General features: G+C 31.3%; 1 protein-coding gene across 1 annotated transcript; it reads right to left on the bottom strand.

Moving 5' to 3' along the window:
* Positions 1–12216: 12216 nt before the first annotated feature.
* Positions 12217–13810, bottom strand: LOC129803242 (luciferin sulfotransferase-like). Its single transcript, XM_055849692.1, has 4 exons — positions 13424–13810; positions 13085–13353; positions 12582–12782; positions 12217–12507 (listed from the first exon to the last, which is right to left on the bottom strand). Exons 1-4 carry the CDS (start codon positions 13753–13755, stop codon positions 12284–12286), a joined length of 1026 nt encoding a protein of 341 aa, XP_055705667.1. The 5' UTR covers positions 13756–13810; the 3' UTR covers positions 12217–12283.
* Positions 13811–15761: the final 1951 nt, after the last annotated feature.

The raw sequence follows: 15761 nt of genomic DNA on the forward strand, positions 1-15761 counted from the left end.
ATTTACACGTTTTGGCACTCATAGATCACGAAAATCATATGTGATAAAAATCGATTTTCGTCGGCGTCTTGTCCGTCCCGTACGTCGTCGTAAAAAGCTTTTAAATTAAAGCTATAAAATTGATAAATTATACACCCTCTGTCCCGAAATAAGTTGTACGTTTGCTAGTACATTTTATATGAAAGAATGTACGACTTATTTCGGGACAGAGGAAGTATTATTATTATTATTATTATGCGTAAGTTACGATAAATGCTAATTTAACTTTCAATATTTAAAAAAGAATAAGAATCAAATTTTAAATTTCAAATTTAACAACTTTAAAAAAATAGATTGCAAAGAATCTCAGCTAAATCTTAAAATCGAGTAAACAATGCTGCAAATTTATGAAATTTTACTTTTTACAAATCGCACGTCGACTTTTATTGTTGAAACGATTGAAAGCTTTGCGAGATTTTACTACTATTTACTTATACATAGAAAGGAATGAGTAAAATTTGGAATTCTTGTCAGATTAGAGATTATTTTTATGGCTAAATCATTGCAAAAGTTTGTTTTTCAAAAATATGCAAATTTAAGCACTTTCCGCAACTTGTTTTAATGTGAATTGTAATGATAATAAAATTCATGAAGTAGAGTAAAATAGCCCAATTCTGAACCTAGTTCCAAATGGTAATTTTTCATAAAACACAGAACTTTTCCTTAATAAACACAGTAAGAAATTTATATTCATATATCATCTACATCACAATCTTATTATTTAATTCTTTGCTCTGCAGATGAATCGAAAATCAATTCGTATTGATAAATTTTTAAAAAAAATCAATCGGAAGAGGATCGAAATTTGGTTAATCTACCCTAATAACGATAATAGCTCAAACATAAAGGGTCCAGGGCCCAGGACAACATGATTATCTTGTTGGTTGGTGACTTTACTTATAATGACCTAAAGTTTTTAGATGGCCAAAAGGGTCTATTCCATGATACTGAACTTTTGAAGAAGCTTAACGATTCTCAACGCATTCTTAAGGATGCAATGGCCATTTGTAATATTTCCAAAGAGTTGTAGCATTCATTTAAGTGTCTCTAATTTATTCATTATTAGAAGCAGAATTATTGTCATATATAGAAATTTCACTTTCAATAAATCCGGTTGCATCCGTGTCCGTGCTATAGAAGTTACCTTTCGTATTCGGACCTCGTTTAAGTCATTAAGAAATTTAAGGTAAGAAAGAATATTTTTGATCAAAACGTGTTAATAATATCCCTCGAAAATTTTGCATGATATCGGGAGTATTACAAAATATAATATAAGATTGGATTACAAAATTTTCACATATACATATAATTTTCTTCCTAAATAATTATAGAATGAATTGAATATATATATATATATATATATATATATATATATATATATATACTATTTGGTTACAAAGATCTAATGTAAAATGAAGATTTTAAACACTTGATCAAATAAGATACACTTTGCTAAATTTGAAAAATAGCTTTGCAGGAGAAACTTCTTTAAAAATTATTGTAAGTTAATTCTAATTAGCTTAATTTTTTTTCTTGATTACTAGTCGCGGAGTTCCAAAGGAATGAAGAAGTTAAAAAGACTGTACTGTACAGATTTAAAGCAATTCTGTGCAATTCTGAATAATCTCTATAATTAGCTGCGATTCTTTACAATCTCAGTTTTGGGATTGTGCTTTAACTAATTTGTTACAAGTTTCAGTCTGAATAAATTTAATTTTATTGCCGAATGTTCCTGATTTTTAAATGACCAGTTAGGCCACTGAATTTTAAGAGTTTTGAAGTATTATTGCTTTGCATTAATAGTCTGTGTGGTTAGAGGTCGGGTCTGATGAAAACCTTCAACAGAGTTCAGACGAGACTCTATAAAATATTTTTATTATAACCCATATTTTAAACACTCAGACAATTCCATTGCTTACTTACTCAAATCCTTTTGAGGTTAATTTTAGGCAAAATATCTAAGGTTTGCATAATTTACTAACATAAAAGTTCACTGAAAACAGAAACAGATTTATATTTACATTTTTTCTTTATTTAATTCATTTAAACCTCTTTGCCAGATTCCCTTAAATTATTATTTGCAATTTATTCATCTGGATAATTATTAATTTGAACGAAAATCTATATTCCGATATTATTAAATTTAACAAAATTTTCTTTAAATGTACTGAATTTTTGTTGATATAAGTGTGACGGTACCGGTCTTTTTATTTACCATTAAATTTTTTTAATTAATTTTAAATGTTTACATCAGCCTTTGAAAACAGCTCGGCTAACACAAGGTAAGCTATTACTAGCGAAATTATATTAATTAGAAGCGTTGTTCATGCACTTAAAAAAGAGCTTTGTCCAACTGCTTAAAATAAGTCCTTAACAAGTACTTAATTAAGGAATTTATTGGGCACCAGTAACAACATCTGATGACACAAAGTGGAAACTGGAATAGAAAATGCGATAGATACATGTTAACCATTGGATAGAAAGAGATTGAACAATTTGACATGTCAGAAAAACATTACCACAAAATGTTTTTAAGTAATACATGAAATGTTTTAACAAAAAAAATCTCTTTATTCTAGTAACAAATCCATAAAGAGTGGAGTTCAGTGAAATAAGTCACGTATAAATTAACATACTTGTTTGGTAAGAATAACTAAGTACTTGGTAAGTATAACTAACTAAATAAAGGCTCTATCTTTAGTCCTAATTTCTGAGGTCTTTAAGAAACTAAAACATAACGAACTTCACAATAACGAACCGGAAATGAAACTATGAAACTTTAAATTGCTCCAAGATTACATGAATTATAAAGCGATCGGGAGGACCATTAAACTTTTAAATGAAGAATATTTAAAGGAAAGATTGGAATAGATTAAGCGTCATTAGTCATTAACATGGAATCGTAAATCTTTAATTTTGACACTTTAACCCTTTAAGGACGATTGGAACTCCGGTGTCCCATAAAGAATATAACTTTTCCTGACTACCTAAAGTTATTTTTTTCTTATGTCTGTACATAATTGTAGAAGGTTGAAGGAATCTAGAATACTTTTTGAAAGTCTCCAGCTATTTGCTATATAGTAAATTTTTACACTCAAAAATGACGAATTTTTAAATTCTCATAATGAAAATTAATTTTTATATATTTTTTATACTTTCAATTTTTTTAAGCAAAACTATTTTGAGAAAAGAAGCTAATAATATTCAAAAATAATATTCTTCATTAGAGTGAAAATTATCATTCATTAGTATTGTCAGAACTGTTACTTAAATTTTTGGGCTATTTTTGTCCCTATCGTTCATAGAGACAAAAAATACACCGAATCAGACTCTGTTGGATTTTCTAAGGCCAAATGTAAGATTTTTTACTGATTTTGTTCATTGGTTTCATTTTTATTGTTGATTTTCGGTCCGCGAAAACTGTCTCGTCGTTAAAGGGTTAAGCTCTCCTTAATGTCAGAATTGAGGGATATTTTTAAAACTTTCAAAATCAATATACGTTTCTGTAATACTACGACAAATACCTATATCAAAATGTATTGCATTTTATTAAGTTTATTTATTTATTTATTTAAATATTTCAAAAGGTAAATTTGCTTGAAAATTTGACAATTTTGGATTAGAAATTCTATTAGCTCTGCAATCTATCACATCATAACTTATAGACCTTCTACGTGATTGATAAGATTTAATTACATCATAAAAAAATTATAATTTCATAATAAATATTTTTTCAGTCTTGATATCGATCATCGATATTAAAGATATGATCATTATCTCAAAATAAAACTGTTTTTTTTAAATTATTCTGTGCTTTTTACCAATTAATTCCGAAATATTGGTTATAAATATAAATGCTTTACATTTTGCTAAGTAATTTAAAAAAAAAAAAACAATTTTAGTTTGGAGTGATAATTCGATGTTCAGTGTCAATACCTTTTCTAACACCTTTCCTATATCTTTACTCAAAGCTCAAGTCTATAAAAATCTTTATCTGATTGAGAAGGAAAGAATCCTTAACATTTATTATTACCTAGAATTTATGCAAAGCGACTTTATAGATAAATCCACTGGTCGTCATAATGCTAACATTAATTTATATTGCTACAAGATAAGAAAATCCCCAAATAAATTCAAAAGAAAATTCTGGTCTGAAAATTTTCTGTTCCCTCCTGTGGAGTTTCATCGTATTGATTTTTGTATTGTACAAATTATGTGGCTGGCTCGTGATGAAAGGAAAGTTTACACAAAAACCACGCACAGTCAAAGAGGAGGATTACCGGAAGCAACAGCATGGAAAATCCCAGCCACAGACAGTAAAAATAGATACAGAAGCTTTTTCCGCGCTATTAATTACCAGCATTCTGCCCTCTGATTAATTATCCGGTATATAGCATATTGGATAATTTGAAATTGATTCACATGCCAATTTCCCGGAGAGCTTTTGATTTCAATGATATTCAAAGAGGTTGGTATTTTAATTTACTGAGTTTTAAATGCTCAAAGCTTTGTGACGGAAATAATTTTCCTAAACATCAAATGAATTATTTCGCAATAAATTAGTAGATAATTGGAAATTACAGCTTTGAGGCACTTTGAGTTCATAATTTGAAAATAATTTATTCAAATTTTTAAATATTCACATTTTAAAAGTATAATTTTAATTAGTTTTATAATTACCTTACAATTCATGAAATTGACTTTTTAATTTAATTAATTGATAAATTTCACGGATCATCAACTCACTGTTCTTTTCTTTCGGATTTTCCGTAAATCGTTTTGTTCTTATTATTGATTCCTATTCTGAGAGACGGTTCTCAAGGAAATTAGTATTAAAACAACTCTAGGCAAAATGAACCTTATTATTACGCTTAAACTCTCTGTTTTGAGTGTTAAATTAAACTCTATTTTTAAAAATAAGTTTTGTAATATGTCTCTAAAAGGTTAGGCTATTAGGGTTAGTACAAACCTCATATTTTTATAATAGGTCTAATGTTGACACTCAAATAGTTGCATATCGAGCGTTGGATTAACACTCGTGACATGACTGCTCACTGAAGCAACTGTCAGTATGTCACTTCAATGTTCATCAATTTCTATGTAAAATTTCATCTCAACAGAGATGTACGGGGAAATAGGGCACCTTAAACATGGAGTAGCTTTGAAATTAACCTGTTTTCTTCTATTTCTAAATGGAATTGAGCCTTATCATGATGTAATTTAGCTTCGCAATTGATTTGTTGAGCTAAATTATATCATAATACGGTTCAGTTTCATTTAAAAATAGTAGTAAAACGTCCAATTCCAAAGCTGCCCATATTCAAAGGCGCCTTACTCCCCCCTATGCTTAATTGTTTTCTATTTAGGAATAGGGTAACGTGTGGTATTTCGGGACACTTTTTAGCACTTTCAAATTTCAAACAACCTAATGACTTCTCAAATTATTTTTTTTCTTTGTTGATACAAATATTTGTGTTCCTTATTCTATCCAGTATAAGATTCTTACCGAAAAATGTTGAAAAATGCATAATTTATTATTCAAAATAGCAAAAAATATAAAGAAATAAGAGTGATGAATTTCGGGGCAATTAGGCATTTCGGGACAGACAAAAATCGCTATTAAGCAATTAAATGTCACTGAGCCTGACTAAGTACCTTTAAGTGGAAGTCGTATTTTAGGACAGAATGTCCTTCCGGTGAGCGTCGGTGTATTGGGTGCAATCCGAAATAAAACACACCAATAATTGTGTGTTTTATTTTGGAATGCACCCAATACACCGACGCTCATCGGAAGGATATTCTGTCCTAAAATACGAGTATCATCTACCGTCGGCTCATCTTTCTCTTTAAGTAGGTCTAAACTTCACTCTTTCATAAAAAAAATTGTTTAAATTTCACTTGTAAAGTGGCTTAAATCGAAAAAAAACTCAGCACTGTTTGTGTTGACATCTGCAAAATTGACTAGGTTTTGCAAAAAGTGGAATGTGATATTCTCAATTCACGCATATTTCACACTTTAAATTAAATAAAATTTCAAAAGCTTTATATTTGTCTGATACGTAAAGAGCTTAAAATTTTATATAGAACTTAAAAATAATAAGAAAATAAATATTTAAAGAATTTTTCATGTGTCCAGAAATACCCATATTATGTCCCGAAATGCACCTTGTCCAGAATTATAACATGTTACCCTATACTTTAGTCGAGAAGAATTTTGTTTGGCAAAATTCACTTAGAATATCTAAAAAAAAAACAATGGTTTAAAAGTGTACACCACATGCAGTTTTTCACAAAAGAGGCCTTTTTGACCTCGCTATAAGGAGTGATAATATTATTTTGAATATATTGGACATCGATTTCGACACTGAGAAAAAAAGGGGGTGCATTAACTTTTCTTCCTCGTAACTTTAACACTTTTCAGGTGTAAAAATATATCAACATTTTTTAATGTTAATTTTACACCTTTTTAAGTGTAAAATTAACATGAAAAGGGTACCTTTAACCCCTAATACACCTAAAAAGGGTAATATTTACACCGATTTCGGATCAATTCTGCAGGGTAAAATTAACATTTCCGGAATGTTATTTTAACTTTTTCGGAGGGGAGTGAAGGGGAGTTTCCTTGCAAGACAACGGTGGACATATGTGGGACGGGAAAGATCATAAATTAAATGAAAATAAATTCAAATTTAAATACACGAAATGAGAGCTGAAACAATACCCACTCATCTTTATAGGGGTTGTGAGTAACCTGAACGAGTGTTGAAGTAAGCCTTGAGGATAATCTCAACCCTCATCTGAGGATTGGTTAATTCGAATGTTGAATTTACGTTGTGACAATACTCAGCTCATGTTCTATTATCACTCAACCTTCTTCAGTGTACTCATTTCCCGTCATACATTTATTTTCAATCCATATTTCTTTATTTAAATTACTTTTGCGCATTCAATTCAAATTGCTTTTAATATAGATAGAGAATATTATGTGCATTCAGAGTGTTAAAATAGAAATGTTTGACTTAATTCGAGTTCACTTCTTTAATTATTAATACCAATTTAATATTCTCAGTCTTGTGATGTTGGTTAAGTCATACCTGGAGCAAATTCTGTGAATTATTAATTGAGGAAAGAAAGAGCACTACACAACATTTCTCTTCCGAAGTCCACTCCAACAGTATTTTAATTATTCAAGGGAATTTCTTGCACCTGGAAAAGTTAAAGATCCGTATAATAATGGTCATTGCCTTTAAATTTCTTTCTACATATTGTAACTTTAAGTGTAGTTTTTTCTTAAAGAATTTTCTTTTGTTTAATTGTTGTAACACAGGCCATAACATAGTGCTCTAGGCTAGAGCATCAACAGCAAGATTTGTCGTGATAATTTACCTTTTATGATAAAAATAGAGTTTTGTCCATGAAAAGAGAAGTCATTATAAAGAGTATGTTAGTTGAAAGAGGTAGAGAGTACGATGTGTTTATTTCGAGGAGGTCACTGTTTGCTGGATCACACCATGAATAAAAGATGATGACAAAGGCACGTAGATTTTCACCTCTTCCTGTCTGCTTCTAGCCATTCAGCCACGTTTTCCTATTGATTCTGGGCTTCAAGAGGATTCTTTGCCACATAAAGGGCCTTTTTCTCTTCCAACGAGGAAATCGTGTCAATCTTTTGCCGGGATTTTTTTTTTGTTCTTTCATCGTCATCTTCAGCCAAAGACTGAATGGTGCTCTATTGGAATAACATGATGACTCCCCGCTGAGACTTCTTATTTGAGGAAATTTTATTCAGCAGGGCGCATTTCATTGAAAATACAAACCAACTTGTGAAAAACCATCCAAACAATGCCCTTTATTGTGCACTGACAGACGTGCTTTATTGATTTCGGCCGCGAACGAGACTGGCAGTGGGCAAAAAGGGCAAAAAGAGTGGAAAGGGATCCCGCCAATTGTGCACAGGAATAAATCATTAGCGAGGGAATGACGACAAGAGTGGCAAGGAGTTCCCCACATTTTCCGACCACGAAAACACGCGATGGAATAGTCTGCAGTGAAAGAGACGTTTCATAAAACCAGATTTTGACAGTAAGAGGCCAGATTCTCATAAGCCCAGTATCCAAGTGCAATTAGAATGGGTACAAATAGAGATAGGGGAAATGCTTCTAATTTTGTCCAGTTTCTTATTTTGGACACTTTGAGGATAACATTGGACACTAAAAATAAATTGATTAAAATGATGGATTTTTATTCCAATATTTGATGAATAATGAATTCTATCTAAATATTTGTTCTTTTTGGAATATTTTAACACTAAATACGTTAAAATTTGAATATGATTTGAGTTGAAATTGCTTTGTTGAAAATTCAGTGTGAGCAATTGCTTACGAGAAATATGACAGAACTTCGTGGCTTACTTCAGTCTTATTTAGTTTTGGTGAAGTACTAACAAAGTTTGTTCGCTGTTTTTGAGTGATATTATTGAATATTCATTGAATATTGTGTTGATTCACGTTACTGATGATTTGTACATTTGACCTGAAGTGAGATTTGCCTTGTGAATTATATTTTTCGTGTGAAAAATGGGAAATTTTTTAAGACATTCACCAGTGAGGTGATGATTGTTATTTTGGACAGGTGTTTTTCTCACGAAATTTCGTGAAGTTTTAGCTTTTGTGATGACTAGGTTGGACAAATGCCTGGAGAAACAAAGGAGCATCATCTCCACGAAAGAAATGTAGCGAGAAATGCCTAGAAAGGCTCCCGGAAAGGGCAGGGAATGAGCGAATCCGCACGTACTTGGAGTACCGAAGTCAACTCACTTTAATGAATGATATGGAAAGTTTCTGGGCTTCTTGTGACATTCTACGTTTCCCTTACATGAACAGGAAGAGGACTTGGTAAGATTGGTTCATAAAATGAAGAACAATGGGCATCCTGTTGAGGCGGATTAGCTGTCCAAATTTACAGACAAGTTGTAAAAATTAATAACCAAGTTGTCCAAAATAAGAGTCAAATTCACCTCTACATATCAATTCATTTTTAAACGTATTAAAACTAATTTTAGTAAAAATGAGATGATAAATAGCTTGCCAAGTTTCTAAACAACCCTTCTGAAAAGAGAGTAACAAGAAAAGTCAATTAGTATTGAAAATATGGCACTTCAAACTTAGGATATCGATGCTTATATGCAGACTGTCCAAAATTATAAGCACTTCCCCTATGATGAATTCAAAATTAGCATCTAATAGCTTATGCAATCTTCATTCATTTCCTCTAATTATTTTCATACGTTTTGATTAAAGGGGAGAATCATTAGCATGTTCCTATGAATTCATAATGATCTGAAAATAGAAGATACTCCATATCGTTTATTCAGGGGCTTCAAGATCTGAGAATTTCATGGGAAACTCACGGCTTCACGGAAGATCTGAGAAATTTCTAATCATCATAGGGTAGAACGGGGAAGAATTAGTCAGGGGTAGAATTATACAATGAGGTGTCTTTTCAAGTATTGAGAAAACTACTATTTATTCAGAGTAATTACAAAATTTATTTCCTATTCATTGAATTATTTCTGTCTTATTTTCAATTTTTCTTTTACAAATTATAAACATAGAAAAATTTCATGTCCTGGCTAATTCTGCGCCTGTCTCACCTATTCTTACAAAAAAATTACAACTCTCATTTTGTCAAAAACCATTTTCCTCTATCTCAAAACGTGTTTTTCAAAGTTTTCACATCATTTTTAAAAAACTTTCGGAAAGTTTCGTAACTATCATAAAATAAAAGGTAGAAAACGCGAACTTAAGGGGGTATACGGGTTTGAAGGCTTCAAAAAATCATTTTTTTTTAATTTTCTTATTAAAGAGGATAATAAGTAAAGAACATTTTCTGAAAATCTCAAGCCAATCGGAGCAAAACTCTCGGAGGTAGAGCAGTTTCAATTATGCATTTTGTCCGCGCGCGCATGTGTTGTAAAACTTTAAACACGTTTTTCTCAAGACACCATTTGCAAAATCGGTTGTCAATATATTTCGAAAACACCTGAACCAATATTTCTGAAACTTTGCACACTTCTTTTAGATATAGTTGGCTCGTGCTTACATGAGGGTTTTTAGAAATATTGATTTTGACGGATTTTATAGTATAAAACATGTTAAAAAGTGGCTGAAAATTATCACTTTTTGAAAAAAAAAGTTGTGCCAAAAATCGAAAAAAAATTTTAAAAAATCCTACTGTTAAGCACGAGTCACATTCATGAAAATACTAGTTTTATGGATTTAAGATAAAGCTGCTAGAAAAAAAACATGACAACGGAAAAAAATTAAGGTGTTATCATACCATTTCTCAACGGCTCAATTTTCAAAATTTTTCAAAAATTTTCCAGTGAAATTATGTGCTATATAAATTATATAAATGAAACTATGTATGAGATAGACGAAATCTGAATTTATGAAATTTCATAGTTCAAAAATAAAAAATGGACAAAATTATATTTTTTTCCTATGTCAAACCCGCTTACCCCCTTAAGACGAAATGGGTAGGGAGTAAAAATTTTTAGTCCCTGTCAGATTTTACTCTGCACGTCTTTTTAGTAGAAGAATTTGTCGAGGAAGAACCTTTCGGTAATTTCAAAATAGAGAGCGGATTTATGTTTAGTACAAATAATATAAAAAGAGAACTCAAAATTTTATTTATTTTTAATTTTTATTTTTCAATTGACTGCTCGAATTCCGTAAATTTCACATATTTATTTATTGGCATTGTACACAAATGAGCAGCTAATCCAATTCTATCTATGAAATGTCAAAATGAAATATATTGAAAAAATCGTAAACTCGGAAAATTCAATTCAGGGTTTTTTTCAATGCTTATTTCGGGATGAACTATTGACTTTAGCTTCTTGCAAAAAAAAGAGAGAAAAAATTCAAAGACCATTAGGTAAGTTTACATAAACAGTGATTTCTTTTCTTTTCTTACTATTGCGTCCACCGTCGTCTTTTAGCGTTGGTGACCAACCTCCAAAGGCAAACGGTGAAAATCCTTCGGTTGTATTCGTTTTGTTCAACATTTACGTCATATTTCTGGCTAATTTTAGTTAAATTAAGTGTTAATCTTTATTGTTAACGCTACGTGAAGTTTTCAAATTAAATAATTACCTATTTCGTGAACAAAAAGGGTTTTTTCTGAAATGTCTACAAATGTCTCAATAGGAAACCCCGGAAATATGATTTTTTGGAGAGATTTTCTTATAGTTTTAGATGGGAAAGGAGAAAAGACCAGGAATAAGAACAAATCCTACACTCAGGAGCAACTCAACAAGGTTTTGGAAGCCTTTCGTCATGGTTTCACTTTTACACTGTTTGTCTCCAATTAGAAACTTTCCCTTGTCTCCATTTGGATTAATTTCTTTCCAATAGTAGAATTTTACACTCGAGTATTTTTCTTGTATTTAAGAATTTTCTTTTAATATATTTAGAGAATTTTCTCTCAACAGTAACATTCTAGAAGAGTCAAGAAGCAAATTTATGTAATTGTCTTCAAAAAAGAATTGAAATATTAATGCGTTGAATTTTCTGTCAAAGTTAAAGCGTCTGGAAATGGTTTTGAATTAGGACATTTACCCTGTCATGTTTTAAAAACTACTTGTTTATTTCGGGATCTTTGGAAAGGTTGTAATATTAAAAAAATAAAAGAGATACATTTATAAAAAAGTCGCATAAGGGGAAGTGGGAACATTTTTAATTAGGACAGTTTTAAAATTGAGTTTTTTCTCCTATTTTTTAAGGGAACTGAGCCTTATCTTAAATGTAATTTATCTTTGCAATTATGGTTTGTATACAGTTAAGAGATCTTTTCAGACTAAAATTGTAGCCCGTAGCGTATTCCGTAATCGTATCGAATTAATCCCACTTGTTTATTTTTTTATTATTTAGTTCAAGAGTTTCAATTGTCCTAAAAAGTTATGGTATATTAAATACTCAAAATTGTGTCAAACATCTTGTTTCAGACAACAATTTAATCAACTCTATAGGTTTTTCTTTATTTTCGTGTTTTTTTTTTCTACCCAGAAAGGACTGACACCCCTGATGCACCGGGAATGAATTTATCTCATTAATTTTTCAAAGTTACATTTCGAGAAGGCTGCTATAAATATTTTACACACACACAAATAATTCATTTTTATAATTTTCTAATCTTTATTCAATTCGATTCTCTTTAGTAAAAATTTCAGATTTATAAATATTTATTCGGTATGTATAAATATATCTAAGAGTTGTGAGTCAATTTGATGTCTTCCTAGTCTTTCCTTAATCCAATTGTTGCATTTCTTTATCATGTCAGGTGTCATTTCTTCGCGATATGAACCAACTTTTCCTTTCCGGATAAAATTGTAACTGTCATCTTTTTTACGATTTACCACTTTGTTGTGTTTATCTCCAATATCAGCAAAATTAACTGATTTATTTTCTGAAAAAATAAAAAAATTAATTAATAGACAAAGATCGAGTGGAAAAAATAAATTAATCAAAAAAGAATATTACTAGACATTTTTTCAAAGGATAGATGATCAGTTAGTTTGTTCATTTGGTCGACCGTATAGGATTTTCCTAAGAATTCGGCTGTTCTTCGAACAACACTTAATAGATCTTTCTTCATTTCCTCGTAGGTTAAAAAGAGGATGTTACCCTCATTTTTCATCCTCCAGAAATCAATTACATGGGAATCATAAGGCGCATAAAGAACTAAAATAAATATATATATTATAAAAAAATAATAGTTAGAATATTATTAGGGGGAAGTGGGGCTACTTTGAGCTGTGTGGCTTGATTGTTATACAACTTCTTCGCCTATTTCTAAATGAAGCTTTTCCTTGCAATTATTTTATTTAGATCCACAATTATTTTGTCCACCCAAATTACATCACGTTAAAACCCAGTTTCCTTTATAAATACGCGAAAAAATCGTATAACAATGTAACCCCACAGCTCAAAGTAGCCCCACCTCCCCCTATAGAGTTAAAAAGATTTTGTTTAGGTTTTCTTACCAGCATCGTTAAGAAATATATCCACAAAATCGTTGAGAGATCCACTGTAGAAATCTACGTGTTTGTAGTGATGAAAATAAGAAACAATCACATCTTTTATATTCCTTGCCACATAGATGATCTTGGGTTTTACTGTCCAAATCTCTTTGGGCAAAAGATGAGCGGGAAGGTGGCTTTTAATTAAACGAGGAGATGGCATACTTTCCACGTAAGTTAAAACATCCATATTAAATATTTCTTTTAGGGTCGGACGCGCGATTGTATTACCTCTTTATAAGAAAAGATTTTTAAAAAGTTAAATCTTCTTATCTATAACAAAAGTAAAACATTGTAACTTACTCAAAAAATGGAAATCTCATATGGAGTGGTTTCATGTGGCCTTTTTCGTAATCTAAATTATTGCAAATCTGCCACACCATTTCTTGTGCCCAGGTCGTGCCAGATTTGGGGAAAGTTACCACCCAAATATCATCAGGTCGAACTTTAAAATCTTGAATCACTTGCACACTAGACTGATAATTGGCAGGAAAGAAGGTAGGTGCGAGACACCATTTTTCAGCAACGGTAACATTTGGACGAGTACAAGAAACACGAATGAATTCACTAATTTCAAAATATGATGCTTTCTTCAAAAGATCTCTGTCTAATACATCCTCACAGACAAACGACATTTTTCTAGCTTGAAAAAGACCACCGAAGTCAAACTTATATAGGTAAATGCAAGGTCGTTAATAAATCGTAAACATTTATTTATAAGCAAAAACTTAAAACACTTCCATCAACGAGCTCCACACATTAAAAGCTACTGATAAACCAAGGTTGACTTATTCCAGATAAGATTCTTAACTTGAGCAAATTCGATTTGGAGTTGTAGTTGAAAGATTTTGAGCAGTAATTTTGAATAAAATTTTTGAAATAAATACAATTTTTGTATTTAAACCAAAATATCTAGGATTTGGATAAACTGACAGAAAGATAAAATATAAACGAGAAGATTCTCTATCATCTTACCAAGAAACTTTATCTTATCTTATTAGAGCGTCATTTAGAGCAAGTGATCCCATCCCCAACTTTTTCTCAAAGAGGTTGGAAAAATCCCTGCCTCTACCCATCAGGCATGAACTGGGGTCCTTTAAAGAATGTTAGAAAACCTGACTGAAGGCAGGATTTTTTCCTGATCTCTACTCTGGAAAAAATTAGAGATTGAGTGCCACCTACTCTGACTCATTTTATCTTATTGTTTGCTCTGTCTGCAGCCAAGATAATTCAGAATATTTATTGAGGCCAATGAGGAGATATTAGGGTCGGAAGTGGTGTACAGCTGAAAATTAAGTGCTTGGAAGTCTTTGGAAGTGGGAGTGTTCGAATAAAGGTCTTCTCTGTCCAATTCCGAATTTTGCAGATTATACGCTACTTTTACTTCAGATTAATTACGAGCGGTAGTATAATTCAAAAAAGTGTGTTGACATTTTACAAGATTTTACAAGAAATGTCACCCGAATTAGCGAGAGATTTGGGCGAGAAACTTTTTGAAATGCATCGATTTTACAAATTGTGGAAGTATCTGGAAGTGCTGTACACATTTTCACCTTAATATCTCCCCCTTGGTTGAGACTTTAAATTTATTTATTCTTTATAGACCAGGTCAAGGGAGTCAGGGGGCCCAGCTCTTTTTTTTTAATTTAAAACTCTAACAGCTATAAGACTTGAGCCTTATCCATGCTTTACGACAAAGCCAGAGAAAACAAAAAAAGAAGAGTCTTCAAAATAGAAGACCAATGCACCGAGTTTCCAATTTCCATTCAATAAACTTTGCCGAAAAATTCAAGTCGATATCACTCTTATTCCCTAGACATACTTACGATTTAAGCCGGGAGACGGCTTACGGTAATTATAATTAAAATCTGATTAAAATAATGATCAGATTACATTTTAGGTACTTTCTGACAGGGCACAATCACATTGACAATAAAATGCTCGCCGTAGCCTCACAGTATTTCGTTAATTTACGCATTTTCATTGCAATTCTTACGCAAATTTTCCATAACCGTATTTTCCTTATCTCATACTCTGTAGTATAGGTGAAAATAATTTAAGAAAATTGAAGAAATAAAATGAAAATTCTATAAACGGTGAGCAACAAAAACTGTACGAATAATTTCTCTTAGGGGAAACTGGGACCACCAAACACGGGGTACCACCAAACACTGCGATGTTTTAATCAGATATTCGACTTCAGAGAACAAGATTTACAGAAATTTATAGTAAATATAGGGATGCTTTTCCACTAAAGAAATGGTCGAGATAGTCCAAGTAGTTTAAAAATAAAAATTAGTGTTTGGTGCTACCCCGTGTTTGGTGGTGCCCCAGTTTCCCCTACAGTTTTTCTTGCTCACCTTTTATCACATTTTCGTTTTATTTCTTCAACTTTCTAATATTTTCACCTAGTGTCACCGAGTATAAGATAAGGTAATACGGTAATCCAGAATTTGCATAAGAATTGTAATAAAAATGCGTAAATTAACGAAATACGGTGAGCATTTTACTCTCAATGTGATTCTGTCCTAAACCGAGAAACGGTTCAGTTAGTGGGATACTGATGAGAATTCAATAAAATTATTATTTTGATTATACTAATTACATTACACCGTCTTTCGGGTTAAGTTGTATTAGCGTG

Source organism: Phlebotomus papatasi, chromosome 2, assembly GCF_024763615.1.
Source record: "Phlebotomus papatasi isolate M1 chromosome 2, Ppap_2.1, whole genome shotgun sequence".
In the NCBI taxonomy this organism is placed as follows: Eukaryota; Metazoa; Arthropoda; class Insecta; order Diptera; family Psychodidae; genus Phlebotomus; species Phlebotomus papatasi.

Bases quoted from the DNA above. Each gene is read 5' to 3' on its own strand.
- LOC129803242 (XM_055849692.1), bottom strand. From the start codon at position 13,755: ATGTCGTTTGTCTGTGAGGATGTATTAGACAGAGATCTTTTGAAGAAA. The intron at 13,354-13,423 runs GTAAGTTACAAT...TTTCTTATAAAG, and splicing joins ATGAGATTTCCATTTTTTGA to AGGTAATACAATCGCGCGTC. The intron at 12,508-12,581 runs GTAATATTCTTT...TTATTTTTTCAG, and splicing joins ATCCTTTGAAAAAATGTCTA to AAAATAAATCAGTTAATTTT.